Genomic DNA, 26,514 nt, shown 5'->3' on the forward strand with positions numbered 1-26,514 from the left:
ACAACAGCGTTCATTCTTTTAGTTGAATCAGTGTTCAAGGAAACCTAAAGAGCCAATGAGACCTGCATCACAGAAACGACTTGCTTACATCAACAGTCCCATACACACCGAAACATGCGCTGCCCCACAAACGAACACACAGAATTTAAAGAGGAGCCACTTCCTCTGACCTGCGTGTGTCTTGCTCTGTCTTTGCGGGACTGATGGACGGAGACAAGGGGTTGGAGGCGGGCGTAGGTGTGGATTTGAATTTCACAGATCCGGGCACAGGTAAGAAAAGGTTAAAGGTTGACGTAACATTGCCGACTGGCGCTTTCTGGAACCTTCCGGTCCTGCGAGCATGCATGTCATCTTTCTCCAAATCTGGAAGGCCCTCTTCTTTATAATCAGCATCATCATCGCCACGGTCGTCAGGACTGTCCAGGCAGGCAGCGGTCACGTGGACCACCTCTGCTACTCCAGGAACAGGTGCGGCAGAGGCAACCACATATTTCGGGGGGTCCGGGTGATTACGCTTGATTTCCTGGGTGTCTGGGTGATGATGCTCTGTTTTCTGGGGTCCTGGGAGATGCAGCATTACGTTCTGGGTTTCTGGGTGATGAAACGTTGACGTGGCAACACTATGGGACGACATACCAAGGACAGTGAGCCAAAGACTGGAACATGAGGCACGCCCATCACTCTTTTTCCATCATGCAAAAACACCCCAAAAAAAAAGGCTTGACAGACCAGACTCGTCTGTTTATCACGAGATAGTTTACGTTGGAAGTTTAGATCACTCTCACCTTAAGCAAATTCTTTGTATGAGAAGCTTGAAAATGATTACAGTATTATTAAGCAACGCACTTAAGACCACAGTCTAAATGATGAGCTGCTGAAGACCACACAAGGGCAAGGCCGAAATGTGACACCTTCAGTTCAGCGCCTTTATAAAACTCACAGGTTCATTTATGCGACGCACCAGTGACTCGCAACACTGCCGTCCTACCACTAAACTAGCCACATCGAAAAGAGATTCCTCATTTACCTGTACATCAACTGAACATGCTCTCCTCCACAAAGCCAGTCTGATTAATCACTGCACTCCACCACACGCGTTAATGACGACCACATGTATGAACGTCATCTCATCCCACCTGAGCTCCTGTCTGGCTTTGGGTCTCCTGGTGTTCATCTTCCCCCAACTTTTAGAGCTATCCGTGAAAGGCTCTCTCTCTGAGTCATCTGGCAGGGCTTCTGTCCCGGCTTTGTGGGTGTCTGGCAGGGCCTCTGTCTTGGTTTTAGGGGTATCTGGCAGGGCCTCTGTCTTGGTTTTAGGGGTATCTGGCAGCGCCTCTGTCTTGGTTTTGCGAGTATCTAGTAGGGCCTCCGTCCTGGTTTTAGGGGTGTCTGACAGGGCCTCTGTCCTGGTTTTAGGGGTGTCTGACAGGGCCTCAGCCTTGGTTTTAGGGGTGTCTGTCAGGGCCTCAGCCCTGGTATTGGGGGTAACTAGCAGGACCCCCCTGTGGGACACCGGCTGTGGAAGGAATCTGCTGAAGGAGGGGCCCCCACTCTGCTTCTGGAAAGCCCCAGTCCTTCGTGCCAGCATGTCATCTTTCTCCAGGTCAGGCTGCTTTCCCTCCCTCTCTCCAGCCTCTTCGTCCTCCTCCTCTTCCTCCTCACGCTCTCTGTAGTGGGCCAGCTTCTGGTCCAGAGCCTCGTTCTCCCGGTAGGCCAGCTCGTAGGGTGAGGTTCGGTCCGGTCCGCCTCCTGCAGCTTGCAGGTAGGCCAGCTCCCTGTCGCTCAGCCCAGCACTGCAGATCACCGTGGGCCACAGCCAGAGAGGGAACACGGACAAAGTGAGAGACTGACCACGCAGACAGACTGAGGGACGGACGTCTGCACACAGCCGTTCGGTCACCATCACAATGAGCATCACCTGCCACCAATTCATACGAAGCACCATCACAAATTCACTAACTTCAAAAGTAAACCAAGCGATGCAAAATGCAAACGGCAGAAATAAAATGGTATTACAATGGTATTACCGATGCCAGTTTTGGTTTTGCATTTTTGGAGTGTGAGGACCTGTTGACCTAACACACATGACATGCTCAATCTAGAGAGAAACAGCACTGGACATGAGAGGGATCTATACGGCACAACAGTCAGGGAAGATGCTGCACATACAACAGAGCAGTCAGATAAGTTGCTGCATGTACCACAGAACAGGCAGGTAAGATGCTGCATGTACAAGAGAACAGGCAGGTAAGATGCTGCATGTCCAATAGAACAGTCAGGTAAGATGCTGCAATGACCGCAGAACAGGCAGGTAAGATGCTGCATGTACCGCATAACAGGCAGGTAAGATGCTGCATGTACCGCATAACAGGCAGGTAAGATGCTGCATGTCCAATAGAACAGTCAGGTAAGATGCTGCAATGACCGCAGAACAGGCAGGTAAGATCCCTGTACCGCATACAGGCGTGATGCTGCATTACCGAAACAGGCAGGTAAGATGCTGCATGTACCGCATAACAGGCAGGTAAGATGCTGCATGTACCACAGAACAGGCAGGTAAGATGCCGCATGTACAAGAGAACAGTCAGGTAAGATGCTGCATGTACAGTGCATGTGCAGCAGAACAGTCAGGGAAGATGCTGCATTTACAGCAGAACAGGCAGGTAAGATGCAGCATGTACGGTCAAGTCAAGCACAGCCCATTCTGCCAGGATTGGTCAGTGCAACAGGGAACAGCACAGGCCTACAGAACATGACACAATTGTGCCAGAGAAAGAACGTGTCACAATGCAGAGGATTTACTGCAAATAGAGGACTCGGTTCCAGAGCGCGCACCTATGTGCCTGCGTGCATGTCTGTGTGCATGGATATGTGGGTCTATGTGCATGTGTGCATCATGCATATGAGACTGCATGCATGCATGCATATGTGCATCTGTGTGCATGTATACAGGTGTGTGCATTCATCTACACCAGAGCAGTCAGGTAAGATGCTTTATGCACGTACACACAGTCACAGCTCAGTCTGCCAGGGTTGGTCAGTGCAACTGTTACCAGCACAGGACAGCAGAACATGACACAATTATGCCAATCATGCATTTGTGTATGCATACGTGTCTGTGTGCATGCATGGGTGTGCATGCATATTTGCATTTGTGTGTGCATAAGTGCACCGGTGTGCATGTATATTTGTGTGTGCATGCATGTGTCTGTGTGCATACATACATACTGCTCTGTGTGCATGCATGTGTGCCCAATGGTGTTTGTGTGCATGTTTGCATGCCTGTGGCAGTGTATACTTGCATATAGGTCTGTTTTCATGAGTGTGTGTACATCTATATCTATGTGTGTGCATGCATGCATGTCTGCATGCATATGTGAATGTGTATGTTTGTGTGCATACAGGTCTGTTTGTATATGCATGCGCACATGCACCATAGCCCAGCACAGCACATGTTGGCCGTACCTGGCCGGCCTCTCAGTCAGCTGGGAGCTCAGGCCAATAGTGGGCGTGGCCACAGCGGCTGAGGCGAGGAGGCGGCGGAGGGTCTGGGCCTCGCTCCCCGGCCCCGCCCACTCCTCCTCCTCCTCCTGCCCCGGCCGCGCAATGCTCAGCCTCTCCCAGCACTTCTGGTCCATCTCGGTCACGGGGCCGAAGTGCACGAAGCGCTGCCGGCCAGCGGGGGCGCTGCTGCGCTGGGCGCGGACCCGACGCGTCGCCAGGTCGTCCTGCTCCGCGGTCTCGGCCCGGATGGCGGGGGGCAGGGTGCCCTTTTCCAGGCAGGCCTGGCAAACAGGGGGCTCCTCGCTGCACCCCCACATCAGCACAGGGGGAGGGGGTGGGGCACAGGGCAGGCAAATTCAGCATTAATGCCCACCCTGTGCTTCACCCCATCAACATAATTTACATTTGACTGAAAACCCTTACAAGGCAGGTTTACGAAATGCTTGGAACTTCCTATCAAAGACTTTCACAGAGTTTCATTTTCCAGTAAAACGCTGTGCAAGAGAAGCATTTTTGTGAAAAAATAAGAGCCATGAGGTGGACTGAATACTGCTGACAGATGGCGTCACGGCTGGCCCACTAATATCTCTGGTATGCGGTGCTAGCACATAGCCTTCTGGCCAACAACCAGAACTGCCAGAAACATTCATTCTGCCACATCGAGCAGCCATTGTTAACGGAGACACAGCACAGACGCATGTCACCTTCCAGCGACATTGGAATCAGTGGTCTCCTCGGCAGCAGTCTCCCTGACAGTGGTCTCCTTGGCAGCCAAAGGCTGGGGAAAGGCTGCAGAAATCGCTCTCCGGAGACATCAAAGCCACGGCCGACCAACAATTACGCTTAGCCAAACAAAATCCCACTGCAACCCCCAGACTCCGCTCTACTGCAAAATCCCACTGCAACCCCCAGACACTGCTCTACTGCAAAATCCCACTGCAACACCCAGACTCCGCTCTACCTGCATCTGCTGTTTTACCTGTTCCTGCTGCTCTTCCTGTGTCTGCTGTTCTACCTGTGTCTGATGTTCTACCTGTTCCTGCTGCTCTTCCTGTGTCTGCTGTTCTACCTGTGTCTGCTGCTCTACCTGTGTCTGCTGTTCTACCAGTGCTCTACAGTAATTAGGCTGCACAGGCCTGTCTGGGAGTTCTGGGCTGTTGGCAGGGTCAGGGGATTTGGGGAGTTTGGGAGTATTGGCAGGTTTGGGGCACTGGTGAACTTGGGGTGTTGGCAGGTTTGGAAGTCCTGGCGTGTTTTGGGGCACTGGGGGTTTGGGAGTGCTGGGATTTGGGGCTTGGGGTTTGGGGCACTGGGGGGTTTGGGGCGATGGGGGGTTTGGGGACACTAGGTGGTTTGGGGGCTCTGGGGGGTTTGGGGGCACTGGGGGCTTTGGGGCACTGGGGTTGGGTGGCAGGGTGGGGTCGCACCTGGGCTCGGTGGTCATCTTGAGGCGCTGCCACTTCTCCAGGTCGGACGGGGTGATGGAGGCCTGCACAAAGGTCTGCAGGGGGTCTCTGAGGGGGAGGGGCCTGCTTTGGACTCTCCTGCGGGACAGATCGTCCTTCTCCACGTTGGGGAGGGCCTGGGGGGCGACCCCCTGCCCCCCTTCCTCCTGCTCCTCCTTCTCTTTACGGGGGACGGCGTGGGACGTCTCAGGGGGAGGGGTCTCACTATGGCACACGTGAGGGCAAACGAGTCCTTCTGCTTAAAACAGTGAGGGGTCACCGTGGCAACCATGCAGGCCACAAGCAAAGCCGATGGCATCAGGAAGCAATATTATATTAAATGATATAATATATATTATGCTTCAAACAGGTCCTGGTAGCGATATTACAGGACACCGCTATAATATCCTGTTGTACATACTGTAAGTCACTTCGGAGGACAGCATCGGCTAAATGCCTAAAATGTAAAATGCAAATGTGATTCTGATCTAAAGCAGTGGTAATCGACCCGGTTCTTGGAAATCTCCCATCCTGTAGGATTGAACTCTAGACATCTTGTTGAGCTGCTAATTAGTAGAATCAGGGGTGCCAAATTAGGGTTGAAATGAAAGCCTACAGGATGGTAGATCTTCAGGAACAGGGATGGTTATCACTGGTCTAAAGTATTTCGCCACACACCAATATGGGGGTTTTAACAAGCTGACCACTTGAGCAATGGGAGACACTTTCCACAGGAGTACAAGAGTCCAAATGCTGCAACTGCCACTGAGTAATGCGTAAAGCACAGCAGGCCAAACCATTCCAGTGTGACCCCTAGAAACCAGGAGGGCTCTGACTCCCTGCAAATAATACAACCCAGTCTTCTCTGCCATACAACCAGATCGCTGGGCTTTCCAAGACTTTCACCACGACGAGCCCAAACAGCACAAACGCGCGGAAACAGGAAAGAACAAACACCGGCCATTTTAAACCAGGAAAACGCACCTTTTTACAATTGTCTGGTGTTTCCATTTTCACAGAAGAAGAGGGAAATCTGAACACTGTGCTCCAAACAAAAAGTGATCATTTAACTTAAACAGGTTCTCAGTACGCGTGCGTCTTTAGTCTTCATTTCACAATACGACGCGCAGACACGGCACCTTAAGCCAGAAACTTGTCGGGAGCGCGTTTGTCCTCTCTTGCCGTTTTATCACGAGCACAACACTGGAAAGTGCTCCCCGTGGGAAAGCGTGTGGGTGTGTGTTCACTAGAAGTGCATTATGGGATACAGTCACTGTGGAGCAAGGAGGCACCTGGGCTCGGTGGTCATCTTGAGGCGCTGCCACTTCTCCAGGTCGGACGGGGTGATGGAGGCCTGCACAAAGGTCTGCAGGGGGTCTCTGAGGGGGAGGGGCCTGCTTTGGACTCTCCTGCGGGACAGATCGTCCTTCTCCACGTTGGGGAGGGCCTGGGGGGCGACCCCCTGCCCCACTTCCTCCTGCTCCTCCTTCTCTTTACGGGGGGCGGTGGGGGCCTCACTTTCACTGGGGTGTAGAGCATGCACACACACACACACACACACGTATACACCCACGCATACACACACACACGTACACACACACATACACGCACACAAACACACGCGCACACACACACACACACGTACACACACAGATACACACACGTACACACACACACAAACAAACACACACACATACACGTACACACAGCACAATGCAAGGCAAACAAAGACAGCGGTGGGGAAAACACAAAAGGAGAGAAAGAGCAAAGAAAAATAAATGCATAGAAGCAGGGAAGAGTTAACAGTGAAACAGGACGAGCAGGAGAGCAGGCGGAGGGCATCAGGAGTCTTCCGCGACACCCACAGGTTCGCAAACCAGGCACTGACAAAGCAGTAAGAAGGGGATCGGCAGAAAGCACGAGAACCTCATATGGGGAGTCACCTTCTCCAAGCACGCAGAACCGCCCACACTGTCCGTCACAGGCAAACCCAGGCCGTCGTAGGGTGGCATCCGTCCTCCAGTAAACACAGCCAGAAACCCTGGTGCAGTATGGGTGAGCTTCATTCACTGTCCTCCATGTTAAAGCACAGCACAGAAACCCTGGTGCAGTATGGGTGAGCTTCATTCACTGTCCTCCATGTTAAAGCACAGCAGAAATGCATCCAACACCTGAGTCGGGGCTGCAGGCTCGAGCAGACAGGAGGTCTCAGGGGTGTTTAGTGGTGTTTAGAGTCAGTTCCCGCACACGCCGTTCCGTTAGAAAATGCATGCCATGCGGTCCGCGCGCGGGAGAGAGCCGCCGCCCCCACGCCGCGCCGCGCCGGTGGCTGACCTGTGCGCCGCCTGCTGCCACGCCCGCCGGATCCCCTCCCACTCCTCCCGGTCCCGCCCGCTGCAGGCCGAGGGCAGGAAGTGTTGCACCCTGGGAGCGTTCCGGCTCGCCCTGGCCCGGCGGGAGGCCAGGTCGTCCTTCTGCACGTCCGGCAGCCGGCGCCCTTCCTCCCCCTCCTCTTCCTCGGAGTCCCAGGCGTGCTCCGGCTGCAGCTTCAGGAACTCGTTGTCCTTGCGCAGGACGATGCTGGGGACGGGGGGCGGGGCTTCCTCCCTTGGCTCCTCCCCCGCAACGTGTCTCAGGCTGGAGCGTTAAAACAAGCCGCTTTGACATCGCCATGACACCCGGCTCCAGAGAACGCGCCTCCAGCATTACTGCAACTCACATACAGTATCTCTCACTCCTCTCTCTCACAAACACACACACACACACCCACACACACACAACACACACACACACACACACACAACACAAACACACACACACAGAAATGGAGCATCGCTAGACAAGCCCTTTCTTAGAGATTACGAGAATCATTACTGCCCACATTCAAACCACAGTTATTACTATCCACATTGAAAACATACTCATTACTGCCCACATTCACACCACAATCGTTACTATCCACATTGAAAACATACTCATTACTTCCCACATTCACACCACAATCATTACTGTCCACATTCAAGCTCAAATCATTACTACCCATGTTCAAACCACAATCATTACTGCCCACATTCTAACCACAATCATTACTATCCACATTCAAGCTCAAATCATTACTACCCACATTCAAACCACAAATCATTACTGTCCACATTCAAACAGCGCAATAAGCACCTACACAACCTCTAATGTGATACTAAGCCAAGTCTGAATTAGAAAAGGCACAGCCTGAGATGCATCTTATAATGATGTGGTATTTTAGGCAGACATATTTATGTTAAACTACAGCACATACACCTCAAGCACGTGAATATCCATCAACTCAGGGCTGAGCGATAAGCCATATCTCATGATTATTGAGCAGTTTCCTAAGCATATTAACAATCATCGCCATTATGCAGTATATCAGCTTTCTATAGTCTTTTTCTCTTTAATTATACCTGATACGACAGTAAACATCCAAACTTCAGAGGCCACCTGAAAAGGTTCCAGGATAAAAACATCACCACTGATATCTATCGGATGTTGATAAGGAGCAGGTGGTACAGCCTCCATGTGATCACGTGATGTGTTTTTGCCACAAGCTGCAAGGCTTGTACCATTGCCAGTGTCACATGGCGCACTCAAACTCACGCTCAAGCAGAAAACACGCTTTTAGCAAGCTGGAGTAAAAGCTAAACGTGACCTGCAGACACGGACGGCGTGAGGGGGGTTAAGGGGGTGTGGGTTTGGGGGGGGTTCAGACTGGAGCTCTCGCGTGGGGTTAGCAAAGCCAGTTTAACTCCAGTGTCAGCTGACCTGCTGTAGCGGACGGTAGCAGGAAGTACGCGGATTCCCGCCTTCTCCAGCTTCTGCATCCTGCGCACTTCCTGCTCCTCTTGCCCCTCCCACGGGCCTGGCTCTGCCCGGCTCTCCCCGCCCCAGGTGACCGTTTTCTGCCGGACGTGTCCCGCCTCTATCTTTGGCCCCACCAGCCTCTTAAAGGGGACCTGACCCTCCTTCAACACAGAACCCTCCTCCAGGATGGTCTCAGGGTGGCTGGGGAGGTCACATGATGCAGATCACATGGTGCACATGGTACACAGCAGAGACAGAGACAGGGCCTACCTGACTAAAACAGCAGAGGGAGAGACAGGGCCTCCATGACTAAAACAGCAGTGACAGCGACAGGGCCTCCCTGACTAAAACAGCAGAGACAGAGACAGGGCTTCCCTGACTAAAACAGCAGGGGCAGAGACAGGGCCTCACTGACTAAAACAGCGGAGACAGAGATAGGGCCCCACTGACTAAAACAGCGGAGACACAGAAAGGGCCTCCCTGACTAAAACTGCAGAGACAGAGACGGGGCCTCCTTGACTGAAACAGGTAGAGACAGCGACAGGGCCTCACTGACTAAAACAGCAGACACAGCAACAGGGCCTCACTGACTAAAACAGACAGGGCCTCTCTGACTAAAACAGCAGAGACAAAGACAGGGTCTCCGTGACTAAAACAGCAGAGACAGACAGGGCCTCTCTGACTAAAACAGCAGAAGGAGAGACAGGGCCTCCCCGATTAAAACAGCAGGAGAGACAGGCACATAATGGCAACCTTGTTTATACCTCCAATATATTTACACAGCTAACACAGGCCACGTGAGTGCAGTACTTGCCACACAGCCATGATACCAGTGCCACACTGGCATATGAACACACCCCCCCCCACCCCCCCCACAGCGCCACACTGTGGTGTGATCACACACCCCACCCCCAGCCCCCCCAGCTTCACACTGGTGTATAATCACGTATAATCGCACCCGCCCCGACAATGCCTCACCATAACTCAATAGAGGAGACAGGTGGGGGAACAGCTGTGTGTACAGAGATGGGGTGTCTTGTTCCGCGTCTTTTTCCTTACAGACTTCACACACAACCTTTCCCAATTTCCAACAATCAAGGATGCAATTGGACAAATTAAACAGTTGGTTGACATGATAAGAAGTATTTTTGTATTTATTTAGTATTTGTGTTTGTAAGAAGCAAGAAGTCACCTGAAAGTGCATGGTTTGATCAAGATAAATGCAGATGAGCCTTCTGATTTAATCGTTAACTTTTACAGCTGAGAAATATGAATACCAGCAAATCAGTGGCAATTGTGTGTGTGTGTGTGTGTGAGCGCAGCCATGTGTGCATGTACATGTGTGTGTGTATGTGTGTCTGACTTTATGTGTGTATGTGCGGCCAGGGGGGGGTTGTTACCTGAACGGTCTCTCTCCCCCAGTAGGGGAGGTGGCCGTGCTCCCTCCGGCCCGCCCCTCCTCCCGCTCCGCCCTCTTCTTGCGCAGGGGGGTGGGGATGTAGGCGCCGGGGTTGCTCTTATTGGGCAGGTACTGGTTGAAGGGCACGGTGGAGCGCGGCTCGTTGCTGGAGGTGCGGCGGGTGAGCATGTCGTCCTTCCGCACGTCCGGAAGCTTCCGGGGAGGCGCGTCGGACTCCGAGTCGCTGCCGCGGCCTGGGGGGGTGGGGGGGTGGGATGGGGGGAGCAGGAGAGCAACACTGCCAATAAACATGTATCACATAACCCTGCATCTGCAAGCACTGCAACTTCCTGTTCTGCTTAGGCAGACACTGGTACAGGCACAGGGACAAGCGTACAGTAAAAAAACTACGCTCCAGCAGCACTTCATCCCAGGCCCTGGAGACATACGCCTTCCTGCCTTTATAACTTGGATGTTGGCAAGATTATTGGTGGTGAAAATAACACCAACAAACGCGCAATCGTCCCCTGAAAAATGACTGTGTGTTGTAGTTCCATGTTCATCCAGCAGAGGGCACACAGTGCACTAACAGAGGGACTTGGGGAGGGAAATGGGCCTCTATCAAGGCTGTGCTACCTGTGTGTTTACGACACTGGTTCCCTTAAGAGAGATGGTGTTCTCACGCAAAGCATCAGCGTGCGTTTGAGAGGAAGAACTTTAAGGCCCTCAAGAATCTACAAAGTCTCAGACCCAGCGACCATACTGCTCTCAGGAGAGGGGGGTGTATGCATGTGAGTGAGAGAGTGCGTGTATAGGATACTCCTTAGGGGGCAGTACATACCATTGCTGAAGTATGCGTATGCATGTGCGTGCGCACGCGTGTATGTGTGCGTGTACATGTGTGCATGTGTGTGTGTGTGTGAGTGTGTGTGTGTGTGTGTGAGGATGCTCCTGAGGGGGCAGTACATATCATTACTGCAGTATGTGTATGCGTGTGTGTGTGTGTGTGTGTGTGCGCATGTTTGGGATGCTCCCTAGGGGGCAGTACATACCCTCGCTGCAGGCCCGGATCACCACGTCGGGGGAGGGGGTCTGCCGTGAGCGCGAGCCGAGCGAGTCCAGGCTGTCGAAGGAGTCGTCCCGCCCGTGGCGAGGGGGCGAGAGTGAATCACTGCGCTCCGCGTCACAACCGTCTACGTAACCGCTGTCCCCAATGTTCCTCTTCGGGTTCTCAGTGTCCTCAGACTCCTAACACACACACACACAGACACACACACACACACACACACACACACACACGCACGCACGTACACACAAACACACACACAAACGCACACACGTGCACAGACACACACACACAATGGAGTATGGAACAGAAATATGCAGTCATCAGATCTCCTGCTTAATTCTGGAATCATTTGAGCTCACAGAAATCTCACGCTACATCCGACAGCCCAGGTACACACACACATACTCTCTCTCTCTCTTTCTCTCGAAACACAATCTACTACCTTTTTCATCTGGGACAGCAGCCCTTCGAACACCTTCAGGTCCAGCGTAGGCCCACTGTACTCTGTGCTGTTCTGAGCCGCCTTCCCCAGCCAGTATACCGTGATTAAAACCTGCATACCAGTAAACATCACTCAGTGTTTCTATTTAGTGCTCTCCCCTCCAAATGTAACCAATGGGTCACTCACGTAAAACTACATTACAGAACTGATACAACAGCACGTCTAAAACCATGACCAAGTTAGCGCTTCCTTGAAACTTGTTAGCTTCCAAACTTTATTGTTTCATTCATTTCACTTCCTTGTAAATGACAAGGCATCGTAGAACATGTACAATCCCAGAATCCTCTGCTCCTCACTTCATTTATTTATTTATTTATTTTATGGTTACATGTGTGTTTGTGCCATTGAAGAAAAAAAACATCACTTTCTGCACCTTTCTTAAAAAGCTGAAATGGCGAAAACAGAAACATTCACATTTAAGGCTCCAGTAGCAGGGCACAATGATGTATGCTGATGAGAACACATCATGTTTCAGCTGTGTGCTCATGAACAACATACACTAGGAGGGAGGGAGGCAGGGAGAAATCAGGAGGGAGTAAGAGAAGGAGGAAGAGAGAGAGAGAGAGAGAGAGAGCAGGAGGAAGTAAGAGGGAGAGAAGGAGCGAGAGAAAGCTGGAGGGAGTAAGAGAAGGAGGGAGGGAGTGAGAGAGAGATGGAAAAGGGAGAGTTCACTTACATTCTTCAGCTTTCTGCTGCAGTCTGAGCCCCTAAGTAGGAGACAGAGAATGTGTTATCGGTTAGACAGACACAGAGCCTGCCAGAGGTAAACTACAAAAAACAACAGCACTAAGAGGTATATGAGATACATAAACACATCTGTCTGTCTGTCTGTAAAATACGGACAATAAACCAGAGAAAACAAAAGTCTCTGGAGCCTAGTGACACAGAGCAGACTTCAGCAGCAGCCACTCTGCTCTGCTGACCCTGGCTGATCCAGAGGGGCAGATGTCTGTGTGGGCTGTTCCTGAGGGGCAGATCTTTGTTTGGGCAGATTCTGAGAGGCAGATGTCTATGTGGGCTGATCCTGCTGCTGTGCTGTTCGTTTATAGCCTACAGCAGGGGTGGATCACCTTGACCAAGGAAAGTCACAAGGTGACTTGTGGCCTTCAATCAGGCGAAAGCCACAGAACCAGAAGAGGTGAGTAAACAGAGCAGCTGCCTTAATGGACGACGAGGTGCTGAGTACCAATGGAACCAGCAGCCACTGTGGGTCTCCAGGACCAAGGCTGGCCACCCCTGGCCAAGAGGTGAAATCAGACAGACAGACAGACAGACACACACACAGACCGGCAGGCAGACAGATAGACATACAGACAGACGGATGGACAGACAGCAGACTTACAGACTGACCTGAGGTTGGCTCGCACGGACGTGTCCTGCAGGTCTCCAGGATCAAACAGCTGAGTGCCCTTCAGACCCAGGCTCTCACATCCCCGCCGAAACAGAGATAGGTTATCCTGCACCGAGGGGAACAGGCTTTACACACCGACTCGCACACACACACGCATACATGACACACAGCACAAAACACGCACGCACGCACGACACACGCCCCACGCACACGCACGCCACGACGAGCCAGCTCACACCTCACTCACCAGTCCAGCGATGGGAGTGGGAAGCCGGTTTATCTTTTTCACCAGTCCTGGTTTAATAGAGCTGAGGAGCCTGTTGACAGAAAAGGAAGGTGGCTTTACCCCTGAATCCACTGGGTCCCTCCTACTCTGTACAGAGATGGAGCTCAGCGCTACCCTCCACTGGGACCGCTCTGTACAGAGATGTAGCTCAGCGCTAACCTCCACTGGGACCGCTCTGTACAGAGATGTAGCTCAGCGCTAACCTCCACTGGGACTGCTCTACAGAGATGCAGCTCAGCGCTAACCTCCACTGGGACCGCTCTGTACAGAGATGCAGCTCAGCGCTAACCTCCACTGGGACTGCTCTACAGAGATGCAGCTCAGCGCTAACCTCCACTGGGACCTCTCTGTACAGAGATGCAGCTCAGCGCTAACCTCCACTGGGACTGCTCTACAGAGATGCAGCTCAGCGCTAACCTCCACTGGGACCGCTCTGTACAGAGATGTAGCTCAGCGCTAACCTCCACTGGGACCGCTCTGTACAGAGATGCAGCTCAGCGCTAACCTCCACTGGGACCGCTCTGTACAGAGATGCAGCTCAGCGCTAACCTCCACTGGGACCGCTCTGTACAGAGATGCAGCTCAGCGCTAACCTCCACTGGGACCGCTCTGTACAGAGATGTAGCTCAGCGCTAACCTCCACTGGAACTTCTCTACAGAGATGGAGCTCAGCGCTAACCTCCACTGGGACCACTCTGTACAGAGATGCAGCTCAGCGCTAACCTCCACTGGGACTGCTCTGTACAGAGATGCAGCTCAGCGCTAACCTCCACTGGGACCGCTCTGTACAGAGATGCAGCTCAGCGCTAACCTCCACTGGGACCTCTCTGTACAGAGATGCAGCTCAGCGCTAACCTCCACTGGGACCTCTCTGTACAGAGATGCAGCTCAGCGCTAACCTCCACTGGGACTGCTCCAAAGAGATGCAGGTCAGCGCTAACCTCCACTGGGACTGCTCTACAGAGATGGAGCTGCAGCTAAAGTCTCCCCAACACCTCTCACTGGCCCCGAACCATGACTCACTGTACAGAATGAGTCCAGCCTAACCTCCACTGGGACCGCTCTGCACAGAGATGGAGCTCAGCGCTAACCTCCACTGGGACCACTCTGTACAGAGATATAGCTCAGCGCTAACCTCCACTGGGACCGCTCTGCACAGAGATGGAGCTCAGCGCTAACCTCCACTGGATCAAGCTCAAGTTCAATGGTGGCTCACAATTGTTTCATCCCCAACACCCTCTTCACTGGCCCCTGAAGCATAACATCACTAAAGTAATTAATAGAGGTTGCCAGAACACAACATTCAATCTGGACAAATTAGTTAGAGACATAAATGTGTCAAGCCACGAGAATTTTATGTTTCCCTGAACAAGGCCAATCTTCTAAGGAAATCAATGAAAGACAATCAATCAAATGCGGTTTGACTGATTCGGCAGTAATGAGCAAGCTTCACACTCAAATTCACACAAAATTGATCCTGTAGCCAAAAAACATGTGGTCACATCACCATTCTGAAAATAAAGGTTTCCTTTAGTATTTTACATTTCTTTTACAGCGTATTTTAGCAGCCATAATGGAAAATTGCAAAAGTAATAATACAAGTCCTCGTGTTTTAAATACTCTCATATCGATGAGAAAAAACGAACTTCAGTGTTCATATCTCTAGAAGAATGTTCTATGTAGATCTTAAACGGGAGATGTAAATTTCATTAATACGATAATACGACTACGCAGTCAGTTCTGAGCAGCCCAGACTCACTCGCACAGCAAAATCCCGTTCTCCAGGCTGCTCCTGAAATCCCTTTCACCAAAGCACCGGCCGGTCACCCCCTGTAATTCAAACACAAAAACATCAGTTATAGCTTCTTATCGTTTCATTATTGAGAATCATGTCCTTTTTTAAATATATATATTTATCAGAAAGATGACACTAGGACAAGGAGTGCTATAAGTTTGGGACAGCAGAGACTAGTAGACCATGCGAGGTGTCAAGAAATGGATTCTCTGCCAGTTCCTCTGGCGCAACTGCCACACTGAGTGAAATTTGATCGACTTTATTTTATAGTTTTCTGCATCTGTGGAACATACCAGCTGCAATTTTGGGTGCGTGACAGGTGAGGAATTAGGGCACTGTTTCGGCACACACTATTCTTCGAGGTAAATAAGTGGAAGACATTGTGTAATAATTTAAAACAGAAGCAAAGTGAAGCACAAACATTCCTCAGGAAAAGTGTTAGTTTTAAAATGAATGATTCCTAAAACGGACCCCAAATGAATTTCAAAGAGAGGAAAAAAGGTGTTGAAGGTTGAATGTTCGATTCATCCAGAATCCTCACTCTTTCATGTGCTCAATGAAAGTGCATTTGAGAAAATTCAACACTGCATTTTTCCATAATCTAAAATATTTCGCAGGTCAAACTTTCTGAGAAACAGTCTAAGATATTTCATAAGTTCTTCTGCAAGTCCAGCAGTGTGTCATGCCATGCATGAGCACACTGGACTATACCAACATCATTCTAAGCTGGACTGTACCAACACCATTCTAAACTGGACTGTACCACTATTATAAGCTGGACTGTACCAACACCATTCTAAGCTGCTATTAGGGAAAGGGGAAACTCAGGAGATCTAAGATAAGGAGTTGTGAAACACACAAGGGCATTTTACAAACCTGCAGGTGAGCCAATGGCGTATTTTATATCCACAAACATGAACGTATCTCTCGTGAACTATAACGCTTACTGTATGAAATACACACTAGGTTACTAGGGTATCTAACCGAAGATGGCATAAACAGGACGGCTCGTGAAAGGCTGCCTGGTTCAGTAACGTGTCCACTTCTACAGCGTAAGCCCATAATCCGGATCATTTACTTTGGTGGCCGCTGATCCTTTTCACATATGCTGTGAGCGGAGGCAGCGGGGGAGACGGGGGAAGATGATCTGAGCAGGGAAGGGAAGGAGGGAGGGGGGGAGGGGGGGCCGCTAACAGAAACAAAAAATCATCATGTCACTAATTTCTTTTTTAATTGCTGTCCTTGTGTCTGCAAATGTGTGTGTGTGTGTGTGTGTGTGTGTGTGTGTGTGTGTGCGTATGTGTGTGTGTTTGCGTGCACTTGTGAATGTGTGTGTGTGCCAATGGCTGAGAGGGTAACATGTCTCTCCTCAACTCATCCATCCAAGACACTGTATACACATGTGTGCACAAGTGATCCCTCACACACACACACACACACACACTTATACATGGGTACACAACCCATGGACACATGGACACCCACCCAAAGTAAAAACATATGTATACACTTGCACACACACATTTTGCAGAAACACATGCATACCCACAACCAGCACACACACACACACTCCCAAAACACACACACACACACACACACGCACACACAGAAGCAGAAAGAAGCCCACATGTTTCAGTCCAGTCCCTGCTTGCAAGGATGCTGCAGAGAGACGAGAGGAGGCAAGGAATTTTCTGGAATGTTCCTCGGATGTTCTAGAACTGCTGTCTCAAAGATGCAAACAGGAGACATTCTAAAATCAAACAGTTTTCTGATAAGAATGTTACCTTCATGTCTTGTCTTACTCTCGTTGCGTCTTTGATCTGAACATAATAAATACAGCAGGCCTCATCCTACAGGGCAGAGAGCTAGAGGAAAATCATGTCTTGGCACAATTTCAGGGATCAGAGATTATCGCTCTTATCCCCCTTCTACACGAATAGGGGGCTCAGAGTCTCAGACCTCACCCCCAACTGCTACTAGGCCCGCCTCACACAGCTGTGGTACTAGATAGGCCTGCCTCACACAGATGTGGTACTAGGTAGGCCACATCACATAGTTGTGGTACTAGGTAGAACTCCTCACACAACTTTGGTACTAGGTAGATCTTCCTCACACAGCTGTGGTACTAGGCCTGCCTCACACAGCTGTGGTACTAGGTAGACCTCACACAGCTGTGGTACTAGGTAGGCCCACATCACACAGCTGTGGTACTAGGTAGACCTCCTCACACAGCTGCGATACTAGATAGACCTCCTCACATAGCTGTGGTACTAGGTATACCTCCTCACACAGCTGTGGTACCAGGCCTGCCTCACACAGCTGCGGTACTAGGCCTGCCTCACACAGCTGTGGTACTAGGCCTGCCGCACTCAGCTACAGTATCAGGACATGCTGGGTCAGGCTGACAAATGATCACAGATGCCCGCTTCTCACGGGGGAGGGGAGCACTGGGAGACCAGGCCATGACAGAAGTGCCGCTCACTAAACACACTGGGCTTTCTGCCTCCAGAGCACACCGCCATCTCAGCAGAAGGTCAGACACGGGTGAGCTAAAAGGGCAGATTCACACACCCAGATACACACACGTGCGCACATGTACACACACACACACACAGATACCCACACACTTTTACACAAACACACAATGTTCCTCCAACACATTGTCACCCAGAATACCCCCATCTCTCTCACACACCCCCCCCCCCACACACACATGCACACAATCTCACATAAACAGACACACAGTCTTACTCCCCACAAAATCTACCATCACCCCCCCTCACCTGCCAAATGAAAATCGAACTGTGAATTCAATCTTTGATTTCAACATGAGAGCTTTACAATGTTGGGAATGGCATCAAAAACCACTGTAAAAATGACACACAAGTTGGAGATGTCAAATTTGAAACCCCTGTTGCAATTACTTGTTCCTTGGCAACCAGCTATAAATGGAACATTTCCTTTTGGCAGGCCCAAAGAGACCTCACACAAACCCACCTGAGTTTTCCAACACAAAAACAGGCTTTTCCACTTCACAAATATCACCAATATTGATTCTGGGAAGTCGATATATATGTATTCATAACAAGCAGATTTTAACAAAATCACTGCTTGTCTGACTAGTCTTCCAGAAAAGTACTGATAGATGGCATCATATTCATGCGGCTGAAGGAATATAAACCAGGACAGAAAAAAAAGAGTACAGATCTCCCCTTTCCTCTCAAACCTGCCACTGTCTTTTACAGTTCATTTTAAATGATTTAACTCGATACTAAAGCACATGTTTTGTACAACTTTTTTGATATGTTTGAGGTCATTTGGAAAGTGTGTCCAAGAGCGGACCATGTGCGTGTGAGACAGGATGAGTAACGCGAATACTTCATGGAACAGCCACATCCCCCCCACCCCCCACCCCCCCCCCCCACCCCCTCTGATTTTAGCTATGCCTGGAACCTTACCCTTGCAAACCCACATTCCCCGCTCTCTCCCTACCCCCCACACTTCAACTCTGGCCACACTGGAACATTCTGGGTGCCTGGTCCCCAGCACTGAACCAAAAGCTTGCCCGTGAAGACTCTTTTAAGAGTCTTAAAAGAGCTTAAAAGATCCGTTGACTGTTGTCATAGCCATTTTCGGTGGGGCCACTGGTTGGCCTGTGAGGTCACCTGAGGACCTGAGTTTTGCACCTTATCGAACCCGTGTTTTGTAGTTGTTCCAATGACCTGCGGTATGTACTTATTGTACGTCGCTTTGGATAAAAGTGTCTGCCAAATAAATGTAATGTAATGTAATGCTACCTAGGGATCCTTACCCCAGAAGGGTAGAAAAAAGACTGAATTTCACAGGCTGGCCAATCACACGACAGAAACTTGGCATGACAGCACACAGAGACACTGCTTTTTCAAAAACCGCTGTGGCAGAGATAAAATCCAACAGACACATCACTGCATCTGAGCATCAGCTCCAACGAGGGTGTCTCTCAGTGACGATCATCGACAAATTAATAATTTTCCTCAACCAGGAAACCATTTTCTTTAGTGTTAGCATTGCATTTTAGCGTTTAGCCTAGTATTAGTAATACATTATCATTTAACATTACTATTAGCAATGCATTGTTGTTTAGCATCAACACTAGCAATGCACTTTTGTTCAGTGTCATTAGTGTCAGCAATGCACTGTAGTTCAGCATTGCTATTAGCAATGCATTGTTGTTTAGCATCAGTATTAGCATTGTGACCCAACTGGACTTCTGGGGGGGTGGGGGCGGGGGGACTTTAGCAGTGAAGGGGCTCTCACAGTCAGAAGCATGTAACCGTCCCACCCCCATCAAAGGGGCCTTTCAGGGTCCCGGGACAGCACCGTCATTCCACCACTGTGTGGATGACACCGTCAGGAGTTGCTAGAATCATCCGTTTCTCTTGTTTTTTGGGTGCGTGCCATCGTTGGTATGCCATTGAAACACACATTCCAGGCAGGCACAACGCCATCAGCACAAAAAGAGCAGGTCTTTCACAGACAGCAGAGATAATTATTAATGAAAAACACAACATAAAAAACTAATCTAGAAAAAAATGACATATTAACCAACATAAATCTAATCTAGAAACTAATCTAGAATCTAGAAACTAGTCATCAACACAGAAATCCAATATAGAAACTGATCTAGAATCTAGAGACCAGTCATCAACATCTGTGTAGGCAGCTTCTGCTAAAGCCAGTACCCAGACTGCTGCTGTCAGTTTAAAAGTGGTAATAATAGTACAGACATGCCTGCAGTAAAATCGCCCTGCATGCTGTCATTGCCAAAAGGCTGAAGCCATGCAGGGCTGGGCTTGGTTAGATAAGAGACCGGCTGCAAGCACTGCTGGGTCGAGGCAGCTCTTTAAACTGAACAAAGTAGGGACTAAAACACCCCATCAGACTTTTGAGTAGACTGTGTAGCAGGACAATCAACCGTCCTGATACTGTCTTGATCTTGAACATTCACAAACTAAAATAAGCATTTTGTTTTGTTTTTTTTGTACAAGGAAAATAATAAAAGCACCAAACATAAATTTTAGGGAGAAAAAAAATGTCCAGTGAAAGTGAAAAAGCCCAAAGGGGCGTGTTCAAAACACTTTCCCGTAAAAAAAAAATGAAGTATCAAAACAATACAAACAAACATATCAACAAAAGAAAACTAACATAAATAAGAAAAAAAGAAAAGTACAAAAGGGGTGACATTAAAAAAGTGGATGAAATGAGGGAGAGAACTGATTAAAGTGAGAGGTTTGGAGGTTACTGTAAAAGGAAATGGATTTTGGCCAATTTTTTGAAGGTGACCCGTACAATTGACTTTTAAATACTCCATTTGTATAGGTTCTTTTATCAACTTCTTTGGTCTAATTTGCATGTCTTTTTTTTTAATTTACTTAGGTTGTTTTTATTGGTTCTAATGTGTGCAACAGTTCTAGTAAATGTTTGATATAAATAAGCATAAGTAAAGTAAGTAAAACTGATAAATACTAAATACAACAGAGACCAACAGAGATTATTATTATTATTATTATTATTATTATTATTATTATTATTATTATAGTGGAGGCAGTTCTCACACCTTTACATTCAGGAAGAGGATTCAGTGTTTTTTTCTCTTTTCAGATGAGAAGCTGGGGTAAAAGGGGCTTTCAGATGCCACTTGAGTGACAGGAGCTCTGTGCGAGCACACGGCCTGTGACTCACACCTGCTTCCCCGCTGCCAGGCAACCACTCCCTAAAGCCAGGGAGCGACGCGACGGCCCATTTCCCATTCAAATGTTTCTCAAACAGAGCCGTGCTGACGCTAGACGCAGGTTTGAATGCGAGCGAGCGCGGGTGCATGAGTGCACGCATGCAAGCGCAGGAGCTGCAACTCTCCGGTGAGGTAAGAAGCAAATGCACCCACATCGCACCCCCTCGCTCATTATGCAGGCTCTGCTAAGAGCCAGGGAAGCAGGGAAACAGGAAACAGGAACTAGGAAACAGGAAGTGGAATGTCATTGCTGTGAGGGTGGATCCCTCAGGTGCTGAATCTATAGAGACAGAGGCCTGGGTCCGCACAGCACTTTCCTGGGCTTAACATGCCCCCCTCCCTGTACCAGACAGCACTCATTTTGACCCAGGGGTCTCAAACTCCAGTCCCAGAGGGCCGCAGTCTCTGCTGGTTTTCGTGATTTCCTTTCAATCAGCAGCCAATCACGGCCTTGGGAACAAGGTGTGTAGACTCTTCAGCCAATCAATGACTTAAACTAAGCGCTTAAGTGCAGGAACACATCAAAAACCACCTTTTAGAGAAGCTCTGGATCGGTCAGAACCCCACCATAGCCCCTTTCTCTGCTACGGCCTATTCTCTATACGTTACCCTCGTTAGCTTTCTACCCGTCTGAACAAAGCGAAAGTACGAAAAGTAGGCTGGACTGCCCCGCTGTCCTTAAAAGCAGGCCGTCAATGGCAGGCCCTGTGTAACCGAATATCGGCAAGAGACGCCATGTTAATGCTACACAGCCATTTCCCCGGACAGTTCACCGGGCTATATTTATGCTCAGCTATACTGGTGGCTATATTTACTGCAGTCAAACACAGGTGCACAGCCTTTATATACAGTATATATATATATAGTGTATATTTATACACTAAATTTCAGCTCAGACAAACAGCCAGTTCAAACACAGAGAACAGTGCATTTCCAGTCAAGCCCAGTAGAGGTCAGTGTACTCACTCTGAACAGGCGACATTTCTGATTGGATGCCAATCTGAACTCGTTAAACCCGCTCATGCATGACAAAGGAATGAATTTCGCCACTGCAGTCAGGCTGTGCCCATAAACATTCTAACGAATAACTACACGCTTTGTTCCTGACAGGAAATGATGGACAGGACACTGTCCATCAACTCAAATGGAAAAAGTAGAGCAGGAGTGGATGGATGGATGGACAGAACTACTATCAAATTTTAAAAATTCCTTAACTACCAAACTGCAACATACAGTCAAAACAAAATGTCACTTTTGTGCAGTTTCCTTTTGTGTTTCCGCTGTATGGCCTCTTTGTGATGCTTTACAGTGAAAAAGCCCTGTCAATGTCTCATTTGCACAGAATGGTGCAAATCAGTGACCGTAGCTTGCAGATGTGGAAAACCCTGGATCAGAAAGTAAAAATCCTACCCAGCATTTTGTTCAAACCACCTGGATTTGCAAATTAGCACAATTCTCCAGCCAGGAGGTAGAACTGCTTAGTGAAATCAGTTGTTCATGGCTGGAAGAAACACATGAAAGGATTTTTACTTTCTGACCCCTGGACTTTACACCTCTGGTAGCCAGAATAGCCATCCAATCTAGAACGATCATCAAGCAACTTTCTGTGGATTTTAATTCATTGTTGTTTGTTTTTATATAGTGCTTGTAAAATAAAAAGTAGAGAATGTGTGAGAGAATTGTGAAACAGAAACTATGACCTATGTTTACCAATGTTATTTTCTTGATAAAGGGTATAGCTGTCCAGATCTACCCAAACCCCCTACCCTGCTCCTCTCTCATTACAACTGGGTTCACAGACAGGGACACAGAAAGGGAGACAGACGGGAACACAGAGAGGGACTACCCCTAAATCATTCCCATAATTTGCCAATCCTTTTCTCTCCCATGGCCCTCTTGCATATTTACCTGGGGCAGTCTCGTCCAGTAAAGTTAAAGTAATGGTGATCACAATGTTCCAATGTCAGCCAAAACAGACTTCCATTTTGTCTCAAACTAAACGCAGTCAAGCGTGTGTATTAAATATGCCCTCAGGGATGACCTTTTACAGAACTGATTCTCAAAATGTACAGTGACTCTGAGAAAACTGGGGGGGAAATGCTCCAATGTTTCCTTCTGTAGGAAACTATTCAGGTTGCTCAAAACCCTAGAACATGGATATTTGTCCCTGACTTGTAAAACCAGACAAACTGCGATACTTTTTCCTGATGGGGGTCACCACCCATTTCAGGATTAGTAGCATGGTGAAAACTGAACACATTGCAAACATACCTGTCATCCTAAGGTACTGGAAGCTCTGGCAGCCCAGCTTAAAGGACTCAAATGTTAAGCAGCTACAGATGTGGACACAATGAATGAGGGAACGTAAAGATGAATGAATGAACAAATGGGTGAATGAATGTAAGGAGAGGTGAATGAATCAACGTAAGTGTGGACAGATGAATTAACGCAAGGGAGAATGAATGTGAGGATGGATGACAGGGTTAAGGAGAATCTCTAAAAACACACGACCCACGTGATACGCAGATGTCTTGAGAAGCCACACCAGGCACAGATAACAGATAGTGAAAATTATAGCACGATACAAAGCAGGTGCCCTTATACGCTGTGGCATTTCCGTTGGTATGCCAACGGAGGCCTGCATTCGAACCAAACAATATGTGACCCGGTAGCACGGCACTTGGCAGCACTCCTGCATGTCATTTCAGAATGACCTCAACGCCTCCCTTCACACAGCAGGCAGTCATCAGTACAGGTTTCCATTTAAGTTTATTCTAGTGTAATGCGAGAAAAAAGCAGATAATTCCTTACAGCCACTCGATTTATTGTACATTTTTTAAAATCCTTTGACCATTCTAACTAGTGCATTCTAACTTTTTTTTAGTTGTATTGTTACACTCGTTACAATTTAGAAGCGAACTATGGGAGCCAAGCTGAATGGTTTAAAAAAAAAAAAACTACAGTCAGGCAGAGGAAGGCATATTTACATTTTTGAAGGATCAAATTACAAAATTGCGTTATGAAATATGAAATATGAAACACCAATATCACTTCAGTTTTTGGGGGGAGTTTATAATCAGTGGTGAATATTCTACACTGGCCTCGATGTGCCATTATACGAAATCTCTGCAGAACGCCATCAATTCTATGTCGCGACCATGGGTCACCCTTTAATGATATTAGGCTATTACTATAAGGCAATGATCATTAGTATTATTTGGGAGATAATATACCATTAGGTCAGTGGGCAGCGTTATGTCAATGGGTTAGCTATGGGACCCACGGCACATGCGTGATGTTTCAGTAATTTATAGCAATCATCCTTTCTAAAAAGAGAAAGCCTGCACTGGGAGAACAACAGACGCGGTTATCAATCAAAGAATACGTCTTTTCGCAGGTCTGCTGCGCGGATCTAACCTCTCTCATCGCACCCCCTCTTCACAGTTCAAACGGGAATTGCGTGTCTTTTTCCAACACCAGGAGCGTGAAATACGGCTGGATTAAGAGAGTAACTATAGTAACCAGAATCGTCTCAATTTGCGGTGGGGGTGGGAGAGTGAAGTTCAACATTACCGACGAAGATGAAACATTTGTAATACCCTTGAAGTAGGCAAAGCCATTATTGCACAACGCCAAAGACAACACAACACAACTATTAGGTTCAAAAAAGGAAATGTGTTAAGAACGACGGGGTTGTTAAAAACACAACCATCTGAGTTTCTATTGGAGGTGTTGCTGGACTAATAAAATATCATTCAAATGACATTTGGCCAAAGTCAGTTGTACGACTATAATACTGGTCAACGAATGGCACATAATCGAACCCCCTCAAAACAACAAAACCTCGATTCTCCGATCATTGTTGTTGCCACGGTGCTACATAATGCATCCCATAACACCCTCATTGTTTTCGGCCAAGCGCGAATGTAACCCAATACTCGAAGCCAATGACAACTGTCACCCAACAGGTGACCGTGCAATATTTATAACCAGCGCCTCTCTGAATAGCCAGCAACATAGCCAACTTGCCTGGCTACTAAATCCGAAATACTTCTAGGGTGAGTTGATATTTCAAAGGAAGTACTGCGATTGTGTTTCTATCTTTCACGATATTTTGTAGCATAGCCTAGTCATTAAATGTTACATCGCTAAGTGATTATACACTGCAAGGAAAATAATTCGAACTCACCTCGATCCATTTTTGCGCCTCTTGAAAAGCTGGTTCGGGAGCCGATTCAGACTGCTGATGCTGATGTTGTTGGTGTGAATTTCGCCCAATATCAAAACCGGGACTGGCCATTTGCAGAACCTTGCGAGTCGGCTATTGGGCGCAGTGTTGTTCAAACTTGAAATGTCCTGCGTCTCGGGGGGAAAGAGCTCCGCAAACAAAAGGGTTTGTTAAACCTCCGGATGATGTATTTTCGACTTCAGGTCCGGAGTCTCGCCGTAACGCATGAACGCTTTGTGTTGCTTGACGCAGACCTGCACTGGTTTGGTTTTTTCTCTCAGTATGTCACTGCTGGGACTGTGAGGGAGGCTTCTCGACTAGAGAACTGCAGTGTGAACCAATAGCTAAATATAACCGCAAAAACCGAGTCCGCCATCAGCCAATGCAAAGCAAGCAACCACCACCTCCAGCCAGTCGCTGTCACATGCCCACGTTTGACACAACAGGGGTACAGCCTCGCACAGACGCGTCGACAAGAATGTTTAGGGGGGCAACGGTGTGTTCCATTTGCGGGGAAAGGCTATATGGACCAGACCGATTCCTATTTTTTTTTTATTCCAACGAAGCGCACCCAGTGATGAGTTTACATCACGGTTATCGTTAATACGCGTTTTTTACTGGAGAAATCATTCCGTTATTTGACACTGGAGCAATGGTCCTTTTACGGTAGATTTTAAATGTTTGATATGTATAGCCATGGGTGGATTTGTTCATTCAAATCGATGTTATGGTTAGACTAAAATCATACTTGTGCATTTTTTTTAAAATAAGGGCAATACGAGAAGTTTTCAAACATTGCAATTCTGGATGAACTGGGTTTAAAAAAAAATATTTTACGTTTTGTTCGGTCATTAATTTTAATGGTGCTGCAGAACTATTTAGCATTTATAAAAGATCATACACCAGACAAAACCATGGCAGCGTCACACAATTTAAACTAGCATAGGTTGCAATTTGGCATATTCCAACTGTTGAGTATTATTATTTCAAAGTTTTAATGGTTAAAAAGCCAAGTAGTTTCCAAATGAATCCTTTGCAAGTGCTTCTATATTTTTACTGGCATTCTTAAGAGAGAATTTAAAGTGGAAGCTTAACTAGATTTTCCTGGTCTAGACTTCCATTTGTTTTAAATGTGTGTAAAGTCTTTGATGAGCCAATAAAATAATGTTTTAAAAACACACCAAGGCCATCAATGCCACAGGTTGACATTTCTCAAAATTAAATAAACGGCTCAATTTGAGGGTGATTATCTCGTGGTGTGTTACCAAACTGGACAATGAACCATTAACCATTACAGCTGGAAAGTCAGATTCATTAACACTGTAAAC

The 26,514-nt window shown here is 48.2% G+C and overlaps 1 protein-coding gene across 1 annotated transcript; it reads right to left on the reverse strand.

Moving 5' to 3' along the window:
* On the reverse strand, positions 1-26,387 carry LOC135254574 (uncharacterized). Its single transcript, XM_064334861.1, has 15 exons — positions 25,148-26,387; positions 15,153-15,223; positions 13,355-13,424; positions 13,107-13,213; positions 12,433-12,463; positions 11,697-11,807; positions 11,238-11,433; positions 10,187-10,439; positions 8,748-8,987; positions 7,284-7,586; positions 6,242-6,472; positions 4,932-5,174; positions 3,466-3,807; positions 1,137-1,793; positions 1-620 (listed from the first exon to the last, which is right to left on the reverse strand). Exons 1-15 carry the CDS (start codon positions 25,256-25,258, stop codon positions 146-148), a joined length of 3,441 nt encoding a protein of 1,146 aa, XP_064190931.1. The 5' UTR covers positions 25,259-26,387; the 3' UTR covers positions 1-145.
* Between the last annotated feature and the right edge of the window lie 127 nt (positions 26,388-26,514).

This window comes from Anguilla rostrata, chromosome 5 (assembly GCF_018555375.3).
Source record: "Anguilla rostrata isolate EN2019 chromosome 5, ASM1855537v3, whole genome shotgun sequence".
NCBI lineage: Eukaryota > Metazoa > Chordata > Actinopteri > Anguilliformes > Anguillidae > Anguilla > Anguilla rostrata.